This window comes from Gossypium raimondii, chromosome 6 (genome assembly GCF_025698545.1).
Source record: "Gossypium raimondii isolate GPD5lz chromosome 6, ASM2569854v1, whole genome shotgun sequence".
In the NCBI taxonomy this organism is placed as follows: Eukaryota; Viridiplantae; Streptophyta; class Magnoliopsida; order Malvales; family Malvaceae; genus Gossypium; species Gossypium raimondii.
The window spans coordinates 53213087-53232653 of record NC_068570.1 but is presented as its reverse complement, the minus strand read 5'-3'; the positions used below and the strand labels follow the sequence as shown (position 1 = coordinate 53232653).

The following is a 19567-nucleotide window of genomic DNA, read 5'->3' as shown; positions in this document are numbered from 1 at the left end:
ACTACCTCTGTATCATACCTTTCGATCAGTGGACACAAGCATACGACGGTGGCCTACGATATGGTCATACAATATGTCCCTTAAATGAGCCATCGAGGCCCAAATTTACGCATTAGAAACACATAGGGACTAAGTCGAAAACTCAAAAAAATTTTAGAAAATATTTAAAGTTTTCAACACTGCAGGGGTCACACAGCCGTGTGGCCATGCCGTGTGACTCACATGGTTTAGAGGCACGCCCGTGTCCCAAGCCGTGTGGTTATTGGACATAGGGACACACGACTGTATTTCAGCCCTTGTCTGTGCCCATGTGAGTATACTGACTTGGGTCATACGACCAAGTCACACGCCCGTGTGCTAAGCCGTGTGAGCATTCTATTTTGTGCGAATTTAAGATATAGGAGACACACGGTCGTGTCACCTGGACGTGTGTCACACACAATTGAGACATGCGCCTGCGTCTCTGCCCGTGTGGATGAAAATAGGACATTTTACAAGCCATATTTCTCACCCAATTGTGTCTATCTACAATCAACATTACACATATCAACAAGTCATAATTATACATTCAAAACAAGCCAAAATAAGTGGTTAAACTCAACACACTACATATAAGTCATTATTAAACAAAATACCTATACATGTCATAATAACCAAAATCAAAACATTCGAAAATACTGATAGAACTGATGGATAATGTGATATATCTCTGACAAGCTTCCAACCCAATTGAGCTTCCAATAATCTGAAAAGTAGAAAAAAAAATACATAAGCAATGAATGCTTAGTAAACTCGTATAAACTTTAATCGTAATAGTTCCTTTTCAAATATGAAATTTATACTTATCAAGAATAATCTAATATTGCTACCACAATACTCATGAAGTTATATTTAACAACTCACTAAGTGAATAAATCTACAATATCACTTATACATAATATTCCTAGCATATAGTAGGATTTTAAGCAACTTTAACTCTTCCAAATTTTCTTTATTTTCATTTGCGTTTCTTTACTTTCCACACTCATTCTATATGCATAACACACCAGTTATAAGCATATTATTCAACCACAGATACAAGCTAGTGTATTTAAACATAGACCTTTTTTGAATTAATCACACGATAACTCACTTTATAAGAATTGCATAACTTAAAACTTACCACTCTTTCATGACCACAAGTATATTTTCATTTGAGCACTTACCCTTTCAACGCATCATATAATAAACATATTACCATTTAACCAGTAACTTGGCACTTGTCTAAGCGTCAACAACAACACTTGTTAGCATACTTGAACATATTGCATATAAATTCAACATTGATAAACTTATTTTATCAACATATCACACTTGAGTTTATTACTCATCACAACTTACATAATTTCCATGTATCAACATTTTAAGATATTGATATATATACATATCATGACACATATCATTCTCTTACCGTTTTTTCATATATATATCATCTAAAAAACAACTCCTGTTCTTTTACCATTCGAAGTACAACTTACGGATATGAGTACATCATTTTCAGAAGCCCGAAGGCTAAACAAAAACTCATGAGAGCTAAACAGAAGGTAAACACGAAAGTTCGCAACAAATGCTGAACCTCGGTTTACTTGGGTAATTTGTCGTCAATTCATCATTTACATTTTCCGTCAATTCATCCTTTACATTCGTAGTGCCATAACCCAGTTATGGTATTATCATCAGAATGTCATAGCCTAGCTATGGTCTTACATATAAACACTGCCATGGTCCAACCATGGTCTTACGTTCATAGTGTCATAACCCAGTTATGGTCTTATCATCAGAATGCCATAGCCCAACTATGGTCTTACATATAAACACTGTCATGGTCCAACCATGGTCTTACGTTCATAGTTCCATAACTTAGTTATGGTCTTATCCGTCAATTCATCCTTTGCCACAGAACGATTGTACTCAATCATGCGTTCCACTTATTTTGAACATTTAATTCAATTTCATAATTTAACAATAATTTTGTTTTCAGTAATAAATATGAAAAAAATACATAATACCATTCATCAATTTAATAAATAAACATTAAATTTTAACCATACAAACTTACCTAAATTGAATTGTAATAATTGTAGGAGTTCAGGGACTATTCGCTATTTTTCCTTTTCACAGTATCTACAAAATCTTGACCTAAAATATAAAAATACTCATTCATTAGCATATATTTCAGTTCCAATTCATTTCACTATTTATACCCTTCAATTTTTTCAAATTTACATAATTACCCCAACTTTTACAATTTAGTCCCTTAACTAATTAATCTATCAAAACAACTAATTTTCCTCAATTAATAATTTATCCAAATATTCTAGGATATCAAAAACCCTTAATAAAATAGAAATTTGATACCAAACCCTAATATTTTAGCCATTTTCACAAGTTGATCCTAACATCAATATTTAACAAAATCACTTTATAATATCATCATACAACAAAATTAAAACTCTAAACCCACTTGATATTAATAATTTTTTCAATATATTAATTTAGACAATAAAACAATTCATTTCATACAATTTGGTCATTTTGACATTTTACAAAATTACCCTTAAAATGTTACTTTTATTCAATTTTGTTCCTAAGCCTAAAACATGCAAATTAGCCATTTTTAATGAAAACCCATGCTAGTTGAATATTCATATATTTTCCTCCTCTCCATTCCACATCCTTAATGTATATAACATGCTTATATGTAATATTATCTATAATTCTATTATTTACTTATGTTCATATCAAAGTCGTCCACTTGAGTCATAGTCAAGAAATTATTTATATATTCAGCTAAAATTATAAATTAAGATTCGCTTGATGTTTTTGAAACTAGACTCAAATATCTTTCTACCATAAAATTTTCAGAATTTATAGTTTAGCCAATAAGTACAGTAAAATCTTCAAATTTATCCCTGTTCTGCTATTTGACAACTTTGGACTTTGCTTACAAAAAATTAATTATCTCTTAGTACGAGATTTGGATGATGTTCCTGTTTGTTTCTATTGAAAATAGACCCATCAAGAATTTAAAAATATAAATTTAAACCCCTAATTATTTTGTTTTACAATTTTTGATGATTTTCCAAAGTCAGAACAGGGGAACACAAAATCAATCTTACCCTGTCTCACAAAAATTCATATATCTCATAATATGAAATTCTTTTGCTTACACCGTTTCTTCTATGTAAAACTAGACTCAATAGAATTTAATTTAATACTTTAATTAACCTCTAATTCAATTTATAAAAGTTTTGGTGAATTTTAAAAGTTAGACTACTGCTGCTATTCAAAACTATTTTAGTTTAAAATGTTGATAACCAAATTTATAACACCCTCCTTTCCTTTCTCTACAATATTTCCCATCACTTCCTCTTATTTCCTTCACTAACATATTTTGAACATAGAACCTTATATAATAAAACTCTACTTTAACATCATTTTCATACTTTTCAAATATCAAACTCAAAATTATATTGAAATCTTGATGTTCTTACCTTGTCCTATTGATTTCAATCTTTAACTTGATTTTCTCTCTTCTCCAGCTTCTATTTCTTGAATCTAACTTGATATTCTAGCTCCCCATTGTCTCATTATTATTTTTCTCTCTTGGCAGCTATGAAAATTCTTTTGATTTCTAAGTAAAATTGTAAATTTTTGGTAAAATGACCAAATTGTAAATAAAAGAAAATTTCTTTCTTATCTTCTCTTCTCACGTGGGTGCATGGAAAGATGATGAAAATTTTTTATCTTTCTTTCCTTTTATACTAAATAAAATAATAAAAAATATCTCATTAAAATATTAATAAAATAATATTTATCTAAGTAAATAATTATAAAATATCATCAAAATATCTCTAATATCATCATTGCCTTCTAAATTTCTCTCTTTCTAATTGACCATTTTGTCCTTTATGATCTTTTAAAATTTCATCCTTGAGTCATCACTTAATTTGGTAAAATTACAATTTAGTCCCTCATCATTCTTCACCTATTCAATTTGGTCCTAATTCATCCATTTTCCTTAGTTTCTAAATCATTCCACCCTTAAAATATTTGCACTATTGATCCTTTAAATTTTTTTATATTTACACTTTAACCTCTTAAATTTTGAGTATTTACTCTTGGGCAACAAAACTTTTCTCACTTTTGCGATTTAATGCTTTCTTGAATTAATATGTCATAATGCACTTCCCAATGTTGACATAACTCAAAATTTCCCTTTTTGTCACTTTATTTCTTTATTTTACTATATCAAGGATACTATCTTACTTTCTTACTGTAGTAATTTTTGGGGTATTATATGAAGGCGCGGGCCAACACCATGTACATAGTGTGTCACAATTGCGACAACCTATGGTTTCGTGTGACGGAGTTCGACAGACCAAACCAATGTATTATCGGCAGACAATATTATGTACACCTGAGAAATAGGACTTGCAACTGTAGGACATTTGACGCACTTCATTATCCATGCGCTCATGCAATTGCAGCTTGTTAGAATCTCCATTTGGATCTCATGAGCTATTTCGACGAAGTGTACAAAATAGAATACATGTAGAATGTGTGGAGACACGTATTCCCATCGGTCCCAGATGAATGTAAGTGGTCGTTTGTATCGTTTGCTCCATCTAAGTTGTTACCAGATAGAGAATTGCATCACAAACCAAAAGGTCGACCTTGCTCGAGTAGAATACATGATAATATGGATATCCGGGAAAGAACGAACCAACAGAAGTTGTGCAGATGGTGTAGGAACCCAGGTCATTCAATTCGAGTATGTCCAAATCGAAATAGTTAATAATTGCTTAAATGAAACTATGTTGCATTATTTTTATTGTCTTATTCAAAAGAATTTCTATTTTATTAAAAATATAAAAATAATTTACTATTAAAATATTCAAAACAACGGCCATTTTACTAATAAAGGCCTATTTCTAACTTTATTTACGGAAATGGGCCAATTTTTTCATTATTTACTGGAAAAGGCCGAAAACTACAAAACACATCCACGTAGGAACATTTTTGGGGAAAATTTCAGCAAATCGTGTCCCTTATAGAGCGAATTTGCCATGTCAACACAAAACGCGCTACCATGGATGCACTTTGCTGATGTGGCAAAATCGCTCCCTCAGGGACGCGATTTAGCCCGTGTTTTTTACCAATGGTCATTTAAAATTTTGACCGTTAGGGGGTCCAATGGTAAAAAAAAACTACAAAAATCGCCTCCTATTTTTTTTTCACACAATATTTCTTCCAAATTTCTCAAAAAGGCTTTCAAATTTCTCCCTAAATTTCTCAAAACTCTTTTTAATTAATTATTTCCTTTAAATTTTTTTCTAAATTAGTATTTCTTTTTATAATTTCAAAAATATTTGATTGTGTTAGCAATGGCCAGGGAATTAATTTGTCTTGATCATAAACATATCTCCGTTGAACGAATAAAAATGGTAAAGTTTAATTTCAATTTTTTAATATTATTTAATATTTTTTTCATTTATGTAATTTTAATTAATTTTTATTTTATAATTTTTTATAACAGCCTGTAGATCAGATGTTACAATGTTATACTTGTAATATGTCTGGTCCTCCATCACCGTTGATAGAAAATTACTTAAGGGAAGTGGGTTTCTGGCACATGACCAATATAGGCCGAGGGTGTAAGTTGGACCCGAAACTCATCAGCGTGTTCATAGAGAGGTAGAGACCTGAGAAGCACACATTCCATCTTCCATGTGGAGAGTGTACCATCACTTTGGAGGACGTACAGTTACAATGAAGATTGCCGGTGTATAGGTTCGTACTCACCGGGTTCGTTCAATCTGCTGATTGGGGAGCCATATGCTATGATCTTTTGGGTGCGATTCTGGATAATATTTACGAATGTCAGATCGAGATGGGCTGGTTACGAAACACATTCCCGGAGCTGGGGAATGATTCGACTGAAGTAGAAAGAATACAATATACTCGGGCATATATCTTTGAGATGATTGGAGGTTATCTGATGCCGGACTTGTCACAAAACCTCGTACATCTGAGGTGGCTACTGAAACTCGATGATTTAAGAGCAGCTGGTGAACTTAGTTGGGGGTCTGCCGCGTTGGCAATATTGTACCAGGAGATGTACGGGGAGACGCCACCTAATAAAGCCAAAGTCGGAGGTTGCCTATCACTACTACAATTATGGGCTGGGCTTCACTTTCCATTTTTACGTCCTCGAGTGAACCACCCATATACATTCCCACTCATAACAAGGTAAAATTTATATTAGATTTAACAATTATTACATAGATTTAAAATACAATTTTATGCTAAAAATTTATTTAATTAGGTGGAACCATTCGGCGAGTTATATTGGAATACCTACTGCTTTTAAAGATATACGACTTCTATTAGACCAACGGTCGGAAGCGCATGTAAGTATTAAATAGAATATATATACATAACATAGTCGTTTCATATTTAGTATTTAGTATTTAGTATTATGTATATAAGTAATATTTTTATCACGTTCATATAGTTTCAATGGATACCATACGAGGATCCGATAATTCGGGCAGTAATTTCGAATGAATTCTTTCAAAATCCAAACATTTGGCATGTTAAGGTCTCATTGGTCAACTATGCTACTGTCGAGATGCACCAGACGGATAGAGTGTTGCGACAATTTAGATTTTGACAACTGATTCCCGTGGCACCTGAGATGCTCGATGATGAGCACAAAATCGACTTTTAGTAATAGAATACGAATTAGCTGGTATTCTTCTCAGAATATATCAAAATTTGGAAAATTTAGTATGATCATATACCTATTTACGACCCGATCATCGTTCTAGAGTTAGCGTAACCGTCGACCACTCCCATGTGGCACTAATTCTGACCGACACATACATTGATTTTTTAAATACATTTGTACAAACTATTTTTATATTGTTTGATTTAATAAAATAAAAGTTGTTTTGAATATTTTAATAGTAAATTATTTTTATATTTTTAATAAAATAGAAGTTCTTTTGAATAAGACAATAGAAATAATGCAACATAATTTCATTACAGCAATTATCAACTATTTTGATTTGGACATGTTCGAATTGTATGACCTGGGTTCCTACACCATCTGCACAACTTTTGTTAGTTCGTTATTTCCCGGATATCCATATTATTACGTATTCTACTCGATCAAAGTCGACCTTTTAGTTTGCGACGCAATTCTCTATCTGGTAACAACTTGAACGGAGCAAGCGCTATAGACAACCACTTTCGTTCATCTGGGACCGGTGGGAATACGTGTCTCCACACATTGTACATGTATTCTATTTTGTACACTTCGTTGACATATCTCATGGGATCCAAACGAAGATTTTGACAAGCTGCAATTGCATGAGTATATGATTCTCCTAGTCATCACTTGACTCCCCGGTGTTATTGTAAACGCAATTGGAATGATTCTTCCACTGTCATACTGTGCCATCTTATGGTGGATTTGGAAACTCTAAAGCATCATCTGCCAATAGATCGACATTATGCATGTGGGCTGGAGGCGAGTACGCCCTGATTCATGGACCTTTTTCTTATTCTTCATCTAAACACCCTTCAATGTTTTCAGGTTCGGTTAGAATAGGCTCCGGTTCAGAAAGTAATGCAACTTCTGCACCATCGAGGCCAAACTTTCGGGGTGGATCCACATCAGACTCATCATCGAACCCACCATCATTTGTAACGTACGAGGTCCCCTCGCCAGTGGACGTCATAGGGAGTATATCATCCCTTCTTGTGGACGTTTCGTAACATCCCCAATTAAATGTGAATTGCTAACCACTAGAAGTTGATGTCATTCTCAGTACGTATTTCCAGCATCGAACATTGACCCACAAAAGATGGGTGTCATGCAAAAGTTGTGTATTCTATACTGCCACCAAAGATGGGCACTTCCCGTATTCTGCCTCCCACTAACGAAGTATCGGGTAGGGTTCGTGTATTTCTCTCGAGTAGCATTAGATGTTGAAGTCGCAAATGCTTCATTTGGCGATGAAAATGGTACATATAACTCAAGATATAGTGATCCACTAATGAGATAAGTCTGCACCATCACCTCCAAGCTACTACCACATTTGATATCAAATGAGTCATATGTCACAGGATCAATCAAAGCACAAAATCGATACTTAATAAACGAAACTCTCATTGGCGTCGTTTCAAAGATTTTGCGCCTAATTCTTTTATGAAGTTCTGTCAAATCTATGTTCTAGTTAATAACCAGTCGTGTTGTATTCTCCAATAAAAAACAACACCGTTCTCGGTGTCACGGACCTCATCATTATAGTAAATAACACCACTAATATGTTCACTCATATTCAATTTCTATTCTGCTTAGCCTCTCTAATTTTTCTTGCTGTAACTTATGCAACCTGAGAGAATGAAATTTGACTCATTTATAGCCTAAGGCCAAACAGGAACTACTGTAGAAAAAGAGTGTCCATGTGAGAGCTTTTTTCAGTAATTTTGCTGACAGTGCATCCTGCTTGAAGTGTTTTTTACACTATTTTTTCAGGAACTATTGTAGAAAAAGAGCGTCCACGTGGGAGCTTTTTTCAAAAAATTTGCTAACAGTGCATCCTGCTTGAAGCATTTTTGACTATTTTTTCAGAACCGTCTTCTAAAAATTATTTTCTCAGGAACTACTGTAGAAAAAAAAGCATCAAAGTTGGAGCTTTTTTCAATAATTTTGCTAACAGTGCATCCTGCTTGAAGCATTTTTGACATTATCTTTTCAGAATCGTCTTCTCAAAATTAATTTTTCTGAAACTATTGTAGAGAGAAAACAAAATCCTTATTGTCAATATATTTTTTCTAAACCCTTAACCTAAACACAAAATTATTTTAAAAAAACTAAACCCTAATTTAATTAATTTTTTAAAAAACTCTAAACCCTAATTTAATTAATTTGTTTAAAATCCCTAAAACCTAATTTAATTAATTTTAAAAAAACTCTAAACCTTAATTTATTTTTTAAACCCTAAATTATTTTAATAAAACCCTAACGCTACAACCTTAAAACTCTAAACCCACAAACCCTAGGGACTAAACATTTAAATCGCTTTAACCCTAGAAAAACACGGGCTAAATAGCATCCTTGAGGGAGTGATTTTGCCTCAGCAAAGTGCATCCACGTCAGCGCGTTTTGTGTTGACATGGAAAAATCGCTCCCTTAAGGACGCGATTTGCTGAAATTTCCCCCAAAAATGCTCCTATGTGACGTGTTTTGTAGTTTTTGGCCCTTTCCGGTAAATGATGAAAAAGTTGGCCCATTTTCATAAATAAAGTTGGAAATAAGCCTTTATTGGTAAAATGATCCAAAACAACTTTTATTTTATTAAATGAAATAATATAAAAATAGTTTGTACAAATATATTTTAAAAAATCAATGTATGTGTCGGTCGAAATCAGTGCCACATGGGGGTGGTAGACGGTTACGCGCTGGATTCCTTCTTGGTTCAACTTTCGACGGGGGTTGTGGTTATTCTGGTTGTATGCGTTGGGAGGATGACCAAGCATGATAGAATAAAGAATGCGGAGGTGTTTGTATCACATACGACGGAGGTGTTTGAATCCCATAAGACGATGGGGATTGGTAATAAGATGAGCTCCCCAACGGTGCCTTGTGCGATCCCTCCTACGACGATGACCTATATATCGTCGGTTGAGTCAGAGTCACTGGGAAAGGAGATACATCGGGCCGTGCATCTCAACCTAGCATAGGATTGGGAAAAGGAAACATATAAGGGTTAAGATACATATAAGGGCTAGGATATGCACCTGGCATAATCTGAAAGGGCTGTGGTGTGGGTGTCATCGCTTGAGGCGTGGGCCCGGTGATTGTATGGGCACTGTTGATGGGCCTGTGCCGTTATCCCTTCTCCTTGGATTTAAAGGGCCCTGTCGTTCCCTCTCGACATAGATTTGCTGGCGCATCTGCTCTTTCGAGAGCAAATATGACTTGTCATGGATCCTAAACCATGGCATGTAATCCAGCGCACACGCTAACTCTGGAACGATGATTGGTTCGTGAGTAAGTATATGATCATACAAATTTTTCCAAATTTCGATATATTCCGAGAAGAATATCAGTCAATTCATATTTGATTGTCGTAATTCGATTTTGTGCTCATCATCGAGTACCTCAGGTGTTACGGGAATCGATTGTCGAAATCTAAATTACCGCAACACTCTATCCATCTAGTGCATCTTGACAGTAGCATAGTTGACCAATGGGACCTTAACATGCCAAATGTTCAGATTTTAAAAGAATTCATCCGGAATTACTGCCCGAATTGCCGGATCCTTATATGGTGTCCATTGAAACTATATGAACGTGATAAAAATATTAGTTATATATATAATATTAAATACTAAATATGAAATGACTATATTATGTATATATATTATTTAATACTTATATGCGCTTCTGACCATTGGTTTAATAGAAGTCGTATATCTTTAAGAGAGGTAGGTATTCCAACATAACTAGCCGAATGGTTTCACCTAATGAAATAAAGTTTTAGCATAAAATTATATTTTAAATCTATGTAATAATTGTAAAATCTAATATAAATTTTACCTCGTTATGCGTAGGAATGTATATGGGTGGTTCACTCGAGGACGTAAAAATGGAAAGCGAAACCGTGCCCATGATTGTAGTAGTGATAGGCAACTTTCGATTTTAGCTTTATTTGGTGGCGTCGCCCTACACATCTCCTGGTACAATGTTGCCAACACGGCAAACCCCTAACTAAGTTTGTCAGCTGCTCTAAAATCAACAAGTTTCAGTAGCCACCTTAGATGTATGAGGTTTCGTGACAAGTCCGGCATCAGATAACCTCCAATCATCTCAATGATATATGCCCGAGCATATCGTGTTCTTTTTACTTCAGTCGAATCATTCCCCAGCTCTGAGAATGTATTTCGTAACCAGCCCATCTCGATCTGACCTCCGTAAATATTATCCGGAATCGTACTCAAAAGATCGTAGCATATGGCTCCCCAATCAGCAGATTGAATAGACTTGGTCAGTACGGACGCATCCACCGGCAATCTCAATTGTAGCTGCACGTCCTCCAAAGTGATGGTACACTCTCCGCATGGAAGATGTTATGTTTGCGTCTCGGGTCTCCATCTCTCTATGAACGCGCTGATGAATTTTGGGACCAACTTACACCCTCGGCCTATATTGGCCACATGCTAAAAACCTGCTTCCCTCAAGTAATTTTCTATCAACGGTGATGGAGGACCAGACATATTACAAATATAACATTGTAACACCCGATCTACAGGCTGTTATAAAAAATTATAAAATAAAAATGAATTAAAATTACATAAATGAAAAAAATATTAAATAATATTCAAAAATTGAAATTAATCCTTACCATTTTCATTTGTCCGACGGAGATATGTTTATGATCGAGACAAATTAATTCTCTGGCCATTGCTAACACGATCAAATATTTTTGAAATTATAAAAAGAAATACTAATTTAGAAAAAAATAAAGGAAATAATTAATAAAAGAGAGCTTTGAGAAATTTAGGGAGAAATTTGAGAGCTTTTTTGAGAAATTTAGAAGAAATGTTGTGTGAAAAAAATAGGAGGGGTTTTTGTAGTTTTTTTTTTTTACCTTTGGATCCCCCAACGGTCAAAATTTTAAATGACCGTTGGTAAAAAACACGGGCTAAAACGCATCCCTGAGGGAGCGATTTTGCCATGTCAGCAAAGCATGTCCACGTTAGCGCGTTTTGTGATGACATGGCAAAATAGCTACCTCAGGGTCGCGTTTTGCTGGAATTTCCCCCTAAAATGCTCCTACATGGACGCGCTTTGGAGTTTTCGGCCCGTTCTGGTAAATAATGAAAAAAAGTGATCCATTTCTGTAAATAAAATTAGAAATGGGCCTTTATTAGTAAAATAGTCATTAAAATTGATATTATTTTCTATATTTATTACAAATGCATTCATTATTTTTATATAATTGATTTATATTGCACATGTCAGAATTTGAAGTTGCCATGTATCAAAATTTAGGCCTCCACGTATACTAATTTCCTTTTATTGGTAGAGACTTTGATTTTAAATATTATATATAAAATGAATAATAAATATTTTAATTTTTAATTTATGGAAAGTCACCCTTAATTTATATAGCTTTTATATTTCATATATTATTAAATTTGTATAGACTTTTCTTAATTAATTTGTATTCAATAAAAGTTGAATTAAGTGCAAACTAACAATGAAGGATTAATTGATTTTTAATGTTTTTATGAATTTTTTAAAACATGCTGTGATGAGAATAAAAGTTGTACTTGAGAAGAATTTGAATTTACTGAATTTTTATACTAAATAATCTCAAATTCACACATTCACACACATTTGTTTAAATTACCATATAAATAGGTATAGCTTGACTTTGGAGAGGCGATAAATATCCTTTGTTAATGGGTCAAATGTTAAATTGAGTATTTAAATTTAAATTACAAATGTTAGGGATCGACCGAAATAAACAATGAAATAGAAAAATAGAGAACATCGAACACACAAATTTTACATGAAAAACTCCTCTGAAGAAGATAAAAACCACGGGCAAAAGAGGCTTTAACTTTTCACTAAATAAATAAACAAACGAGATTACAATATGGAGAAAATAAACCTAAATGTATTAAACATACAAACCCAAACCCCGAAAACAAAACTCTAATTCTCATAGAGTTGTCTCAAAAGAGGTACAAAATTCTCTCAATAACTACCACGAAAACTCTGACCAAAATTCATCTACGACTACATCTTGTCACCCCCAAAAGAAAAACCCTGTAGTACTACATCTTTAACTACCTTATCGAAATAGGGATACAATACCCCTTTAAATAGGCTAAGTTAATCACACTGAAATATCCCTTGAGTAATTAGAGTTTGAATGGGAGAAATAATTAGAATTTAACCAGGAGAAAAAAACATGATTTATATGGGAACACGTTGCCACGCCATGACGTCGTATGTCGCCTCGTCAGGACGATAATTCTTCCTCGTAGCGACATTGACTCTATTTCATCCAAAAATACAAGACACACTCTACACAAACAACATAAGAGGATAAAATTTGAAGATTGAAGGTTTTTTTTTTTTTTTGTTTTTTGGCTATTTGAAGGAGGCAAACCACTATGTTTATTGCACTGTTCTGTGAGCTAAATCAGTTCTATGGAGGAACATTTTTGTTGGGTTATATTCTTTGTATTCTACACTAGATTGCTAATGTAAGTTTTTCCTTGATGGTGTGAGAGAGATTTTGAAAGAAAAAGTACGACAGTGATGCTATAGTTATTGGATTAAGTTGAAATGTTTCTTTTGTGTTGGTTCTTGTAATCATAGAACCACACCAACCTGTTCAATTCAATCAATGCTTTTGATGCACAAAAGCTAAAAAGTTATAAGGTGGCAGTTTCCAACTTCATTATCCTGTTGCAAAAAAGAAAGAGATATGAGTTACTCCATGCAGGCAATTAGATGGTGTTGCTTAGTAAAATGCCTGTTTTGGATCAACCATCATGGATCAAGTATAAAGCCTGAAAGAACATGTGCTAATGCTTGGGTTCCCACTTTCAATCTTTTTAAGCAAGTGTGGAAACTATGTCGTCCTGGTCCAAGCACGGTCAAAGTGGGCAAGCTTCTAACTTACAAAATAGATGGCTCTCAAAAGTTTTCATGACGGGGCTTGATGTCCAAGCCATATCATGAATTTTGTGAGTCAATAATGACTGCTCCTTACCTTCGCACTTTGGCTTGAATCCATTTTCTCATGTATTTCGAGAGCCTATGTATCTTTTGTATTGTCCTACAAACTCACAGGAGATATATCAGTATTGTTAGAATATTAATTATATATTTGTGCTTATGAGAGATCGAACCATCAATCAATGCCTTATATACTTTATCTTAGTTTATCTGCTAGTGTTCTCACCCTTTAAGGGCTTGGGTTCGAATCTCACCAAGCCAAAATTATAAAACATTTCCTTAGTGGATTCAAACGTTGATGATAAATTTCATGAGGCTCTTTGAATTCTTCTCGAAATCAGGAAACAAAATCTCAAGGTTAAAATCTAGCATTAACATCTCAAGTAAAATACCTCTACTATTTAAAATTCGAATCGACTGCTCAAAAAACGACACTTTAAATACTTCGCCTAATAACAGAGTTGATGTCTCTCAAAAATACCTATATCTAAATATGCATTAATTATTAATATCAAATAGGAGTATCTCAAAGAAATGAAGAGTGAGTAGCAAAAACTAGTGGGTATTGATTTAGTGAATAGTGATAACAATGATTTAGGTAATACAAAAGAGCATGTGAAAGCCATGTTGTTAACATTTGTTAGATCTGCATTTTCCACTCACTATAAATTCACCATAATTAGTACTTTATGTACTAACCCCATCCTCTGATTGCAGACATATATATAATTGGGTGTATGATTATAATAGACAAAAATCTGGATCATGCTTTAAGTTGAATTATATACAAGTTCCATTATATATCTGAAGTCTTAACAGAAGAAATAAAATAATGGTTTATAGTGGAAGAGGAGAGAGGCTGAAAAGGAAAGAATTATTCTTATTCTTTTGATAAAAGAAGGTTACGAGTATGATGCTACAGACCATTACAAGTGATGGGTGGATTCTTTCATTCTTTCAACATTTGGGCCCTTTCACAGCTGTCATTCCCTCCACAACTCAAGGCTGCTCTGTTTTCTTCTAAATTCTGTCATCCCAACAATCCATAATCCCCCCACCTTCCACAATAATTCTGGTTTGTGTGTCATATGTAGTGTCTAATAATGCTATTTTTAATATTCGAATTTGATTTAAATGGTAAGGGAAGTTCACTTCCACTTCTTCAAGTTAATATACTCTTCATTTTTCTTAGAAATATATAATTTTATATATATTTGAATTTGAAAATGATATTTTAATACATATATTTATATTTGACATTCATTTATGTTTAAGTAACATTTTTATAATATATGCATATATAATAAGGTGAACATATTTGAAAGACCCTTCTATTATAGAGTCTTGATTAAATTAGTCCCACTACCATTAAATGGATCAATGTAATTTGTACCATTAAAAGAATAAAATAAGGACAAATTAGAATAGAGTTAATATTTATTATTTAAAAAATATCATTCATTATTTAATAGAGTTAATATTTTTTAAAGTTTTATGGTTTTGTAAATGAAATCTTTTATTTGGAATTGAATTACAATTAAATGTTTTTTTAATAATTCAGATCATATCTGTTTTATTTTGAGACAATGCCTAGAATCACCCATAGCACCTCTCAAATCTTTAACTAGGAGGATAATACTCTTCAATCATCCCGTATTGGTAACAATACCTATGCCAATCGAACTAAAACTCAATTGACTATACCATAAATGCTAACTCTGTTACAATTTAAACTTATGTAATTCTTTTTAATAGTACAATGATTAAAATAATTCATTTAATAATAAAGAAACTAATTTAATTATCTACCTATAATATAGCTAGGTTCCTCCAATATATTTTAACTTATATAATAGTATCCCAGTGTACTACTTGTGCTTTAAGGCAATGGTCCATATGTTTCTAAAAAGAAGGATAAGTTTCCTTTGAGGGCAAAGGGAAAGTATATCACATCATGCCCTTACTCTTATCAAGAGAAAGGCAAAACTCAAGGTGTTAATTAGGAAATCATGTTAGGTTTTTCGTATATAATTTCAACCAAAGTATTTAGATAGTCTTTAAGTTTTTTAATTTAAACTGATACACTTAATCGAGTTAAAATCTCACGAAATAACTTTTTAAATATAGGTACAATTTTTAAATTTTTTAAAAATATTAATGTATTTATATTAAGTACATATTTATGTACGAATTTAAATTAAAATTTTAGTAATCTTATTTCAAAACTCAACTCCAATGTTAAAGAAAAGGGAATAAGTGAAGGGATAAGAAAGTAATTTCCTTCCCAACAGACATGTTCAAATGTCTGTTAGGACTTGAGAAAAAGTGGGGAGTTGGAAAAGGATGGAAAGGCCCCATGCCATGAAGCTCAGACAGTGAGACTTTCTCATAATTCATTGAGAGCTTCCCTCCATGAAATACTGTATAGCTTAGCTTTATTTTTATTTTTATTAGTCATACAGTGGTTGCCTGGAAGGCCCACAACTTTGAACAGATGAAACTCATCATGAAGAAAAACTATGAATCCTTGGACAGATCTTTATTTGTACATGGCTAGATTTTAATCAAACTTTTGGGTGTCTGTGGCTTCAGTTTCTCAAGGAAATATTTTGGGGTTTCTTCAGTTTATGTGATCAAGTCCCCCACTTTTCTTGGTTGTAATAAACAATGGTTGATCTAAATCCCCGGCAATCCTATCCAAGTTTTTTTGAAGCGGTGATTCCTGTTTGACTCTCCGGATCACGGGATTTTAGGAAATGGGTAAGAATTCACTGCACCTTTCCCAAGCGGTCTTCTTTATAGTATGCTTCATCTTGTACATTTCCTCCATTTTCAGCTGCATTAAGTTTCATAATTACTGAAAATAACTTGAAAAGAAACCCCTTTTTTTTTTTTTACTGCAGTGAAAGATCTACAATGGCTAAGAAAAAGAGCTGGTTCAGTCTAGTGAAGAAGTTTTTTCTCTTTGAGACAATTGCAAGAACAGAGAAGGTAACTTTTTTTTTTTTTTGCTATTTACTGCTGTTTCCCAGTTTTTATTTTTATTTTTGCTTTATCCTTTATGAATGGATGTTATCTATTTGTCAGAAGGAGAAAAAAAGGAAATGGATGTTTGGAAGGTTAAGGACCAAGAGGTTGACAGCACCACCAAACGACGTGACAAAGGATGAGCATGTAACTGTGGCTATTGCCACACCTGCTGCCGCCGAAGCAGGTGTTGCAGCCGCTCAGGTTGCGGCCGAGGCTGTTCCACCCTATGGTACCCTTCATTCTAACCATATATGTGATGGAGAAACAGATGAACGAGCCCTGGATGTTCAAGAACTTGCTGCCACAAAAATCCAAGCTACCTTTCGGGGATACCTGGTAAGTTCATCACTCTACTGAACTTCCTTCTTTCCCTTGGCTATATTTTTTAGTGATTTGTCGTTCTAGTTTCTTGTAAGAAAACTGAGCTGAGAATTTGGCTAACTATTATGAACAAAAATTGCATCGATGATGAAGTTGATATTGGAGAAACTTGTAGGCAAGGAAAGCTTTGCGGGCGCTGAAGGGGATAGTGAGGCTTCAAGCAATCATCCGCGGATCGGCTGTGAGACGACAAGCAATGAATACTCTAAAATGCTTACAATCAATTGTGAATATTCAGTCTCAGGTTAGTGCAATGAGATTCCAAATGGCAGAAGGTACTTGGCAATATGATGAGACCAAACAGTTGGTGACATTGGAAGACAAGATTATTAAGGTATATGCCAAACTCCTATATCGCGATTGAGGATTTTCATGTCATGGTTTTGACATAAATGTTCAAAAAATTGCAGGTGGACATAAACAGTCAAAGAAGATGGGATGATAGCATTTTGACAAAGGAAGAGGCAGAAGCGATGGTTTTAAGCAGGAAAGAAGCTGCAATCAAAAGAGAACGGATAAAGGAATACTCATATGTTCATAGGGTAAACCCTCTTTGGCTTCAAGAATCTGTCTTTTTCTTTCCTAGTGCATTGTTCTGATGAGTTTGAAATTTCTTTTTGCAGAAGTCAGCTGAATCAGAACTAAACAAAGGTAATGGACGATTAAAGTACTGGTTAGACGAATGGGTGGATACTCAAGTCACTAAAAGTAAAGAACTTGAAGATTTGGACTCGGTTTGGACCTCGAATCGCAAGCCCATGGAGGAAAACAGAGCTAAACATCTAAGGCTGAAGACTTCTCCGAGACCATATCATTATAATTCGGAAGGATTGGAGTCTCCGGTAGTACCAGTTCCACGAAGATCGTTTCATAAGAAGCAGTGTTCTTTGGGAGAAGACAATTCTTTTCCAACCTCTCCTGTAGTTCCACCTTACATGGCTGCTACACAATCAGCAAGGGCAAAGGTAAGATCATTGAGTTCACCAAAGGTAAGGCCTGGAAGTTTTGAAACTCAGTCTGAAAGCTACTCACCATTTAAGAACAAACTGTGTCTTATATCTTCTATTACAAGTGAAGTGCCAAGCAGTTATAAGATGAATGGCAGCAGGAGTAGTGCTTATCAGCAGAGATCCCCGAGCCTAAAGGGTGTGCCGGGTCCTGTCAAATCGAAGCGAACCTTAAAGGATCTTAGCTTTAACTCTGAGTGTTCGTTGCCTAATTGGGTGCAAGAAAGCACCTTTAGATGATTGATTCTTCCATTCTGGTTATTAGCTTGTGGTAGCCATTTGTACGGTTGTCGAAAATAATATCTACTCGAAGAAGATGAATTAGTAGAAACTGACAAGTAAGATTCTGATAATAATTTTATTTTTTTAACAAACAAGTAACATAAAAATAAATGAGAAGATTTAGAATTAAAAACTAAAATTAAAAGTAAAACAAAATAAGAAAATAAAATATAAGAAAATGAATGAGAAAACTCTAGTCAAAGTAAATTATCAGATTAATTCAAGGGTTTTATAATTGATATAAAGATAAATGCCAATGTTTTTAATAAATTGGTTATAATCATCAGTAATCTCCTAGTAACCTAATCTCTTCTTAGGTTCTCGATAAATAAGACAACCGTTATTAATTACTTTTCTTATTGATAAACAACCCTATAATAATCACAATATCAAACTTTATTTAAGTTACATCTCGTGCGACACTACACAAATAATTATGCAGTTATCACAAATATTAGAAACCAATCAATTGACTACTTATCTAATTGATAAAGCAATTATTCTAAGCTATCAAATAGCTGTTGATATTTAACAAACTTAAACAATTGTAATTAAACCAAAAGGCATGTAAATACTAAAAAAACAAGTAATGATTAAGATCAATTTGATCTCACACAAACATGTAGAATCAAACTTCAAACATTACTTCAACTAGAAAAGAGAGTTTAAAATTCATACAATAAAGAAAACAAAATAAAATTAAGAATGGCTAGGCCCGAGTCTCCCTAGTCTTAACCTAATCATGTCTATTTATATGACAAAAATAATATAATAGAGAAAATACAAAAGTGTCGTTAATGAAATAAATTTTTCTTTTTTTTAGGTTTTTAAGCTATTTTCACACCAAACTTTCAGATCAATTTTGAACATCTTCTTGACGTTTTTGGGCTACATCCGTGCAACAACTTTAGATAGATCTTTCAATTCCCTTTGAATAAATATTATGGGCATAAAACAGAAGTCTGTAACTCAAGTTATGGTCAAAATCGATAATAAATAAAATATAAATATAAATAATATTATAACCCACATAAATAATATGATTCAAGCCAAG

The 19567-nt window shown here is 33.6% G+C and overlaps 1 protein-coding gene across 2 annotated transcripts; it reads left to right on the top strand.

The window, feature by feature from the left end:
* Positions 1-16157: 16157 nt before the first annotated feature.
* Positions 16158-18562, top strand: LOC105774139 (protein IQ-DOMAIN 11). 2 transcript variants are annotated; one of them, XM_012596514.2, is made up of 6 exons: positions 16158-16573; positions 16717-16804; positions 16904-17179; positions 17340-17558; positions 17635-17766; positions 17848-18562. In XM_012596514.2, the coding sequence occupies exons 2-6, from the start codon at positions 16730-16732 to the stop codon at positions 18469-18471; spliced, it is 1326 nt and encodes a 441-aa protein (XP_012451968.1). In that variant the 5' UTR covers positions 16158-16573; positions 16717-16729; the 3' UTR covers positions 18472-18562. The 2 variants fall into 2 exon arrangements, with proteins under 2 accessions (XP_012451968.1, XP_012451967.1); XM_012596513.2 differs by having other exon boundaries at positions 16159-16573; positions 16901-17179.
* The last annotated feature ends 1005 nt before the right edge of the window (positions 18563-19567 follow it).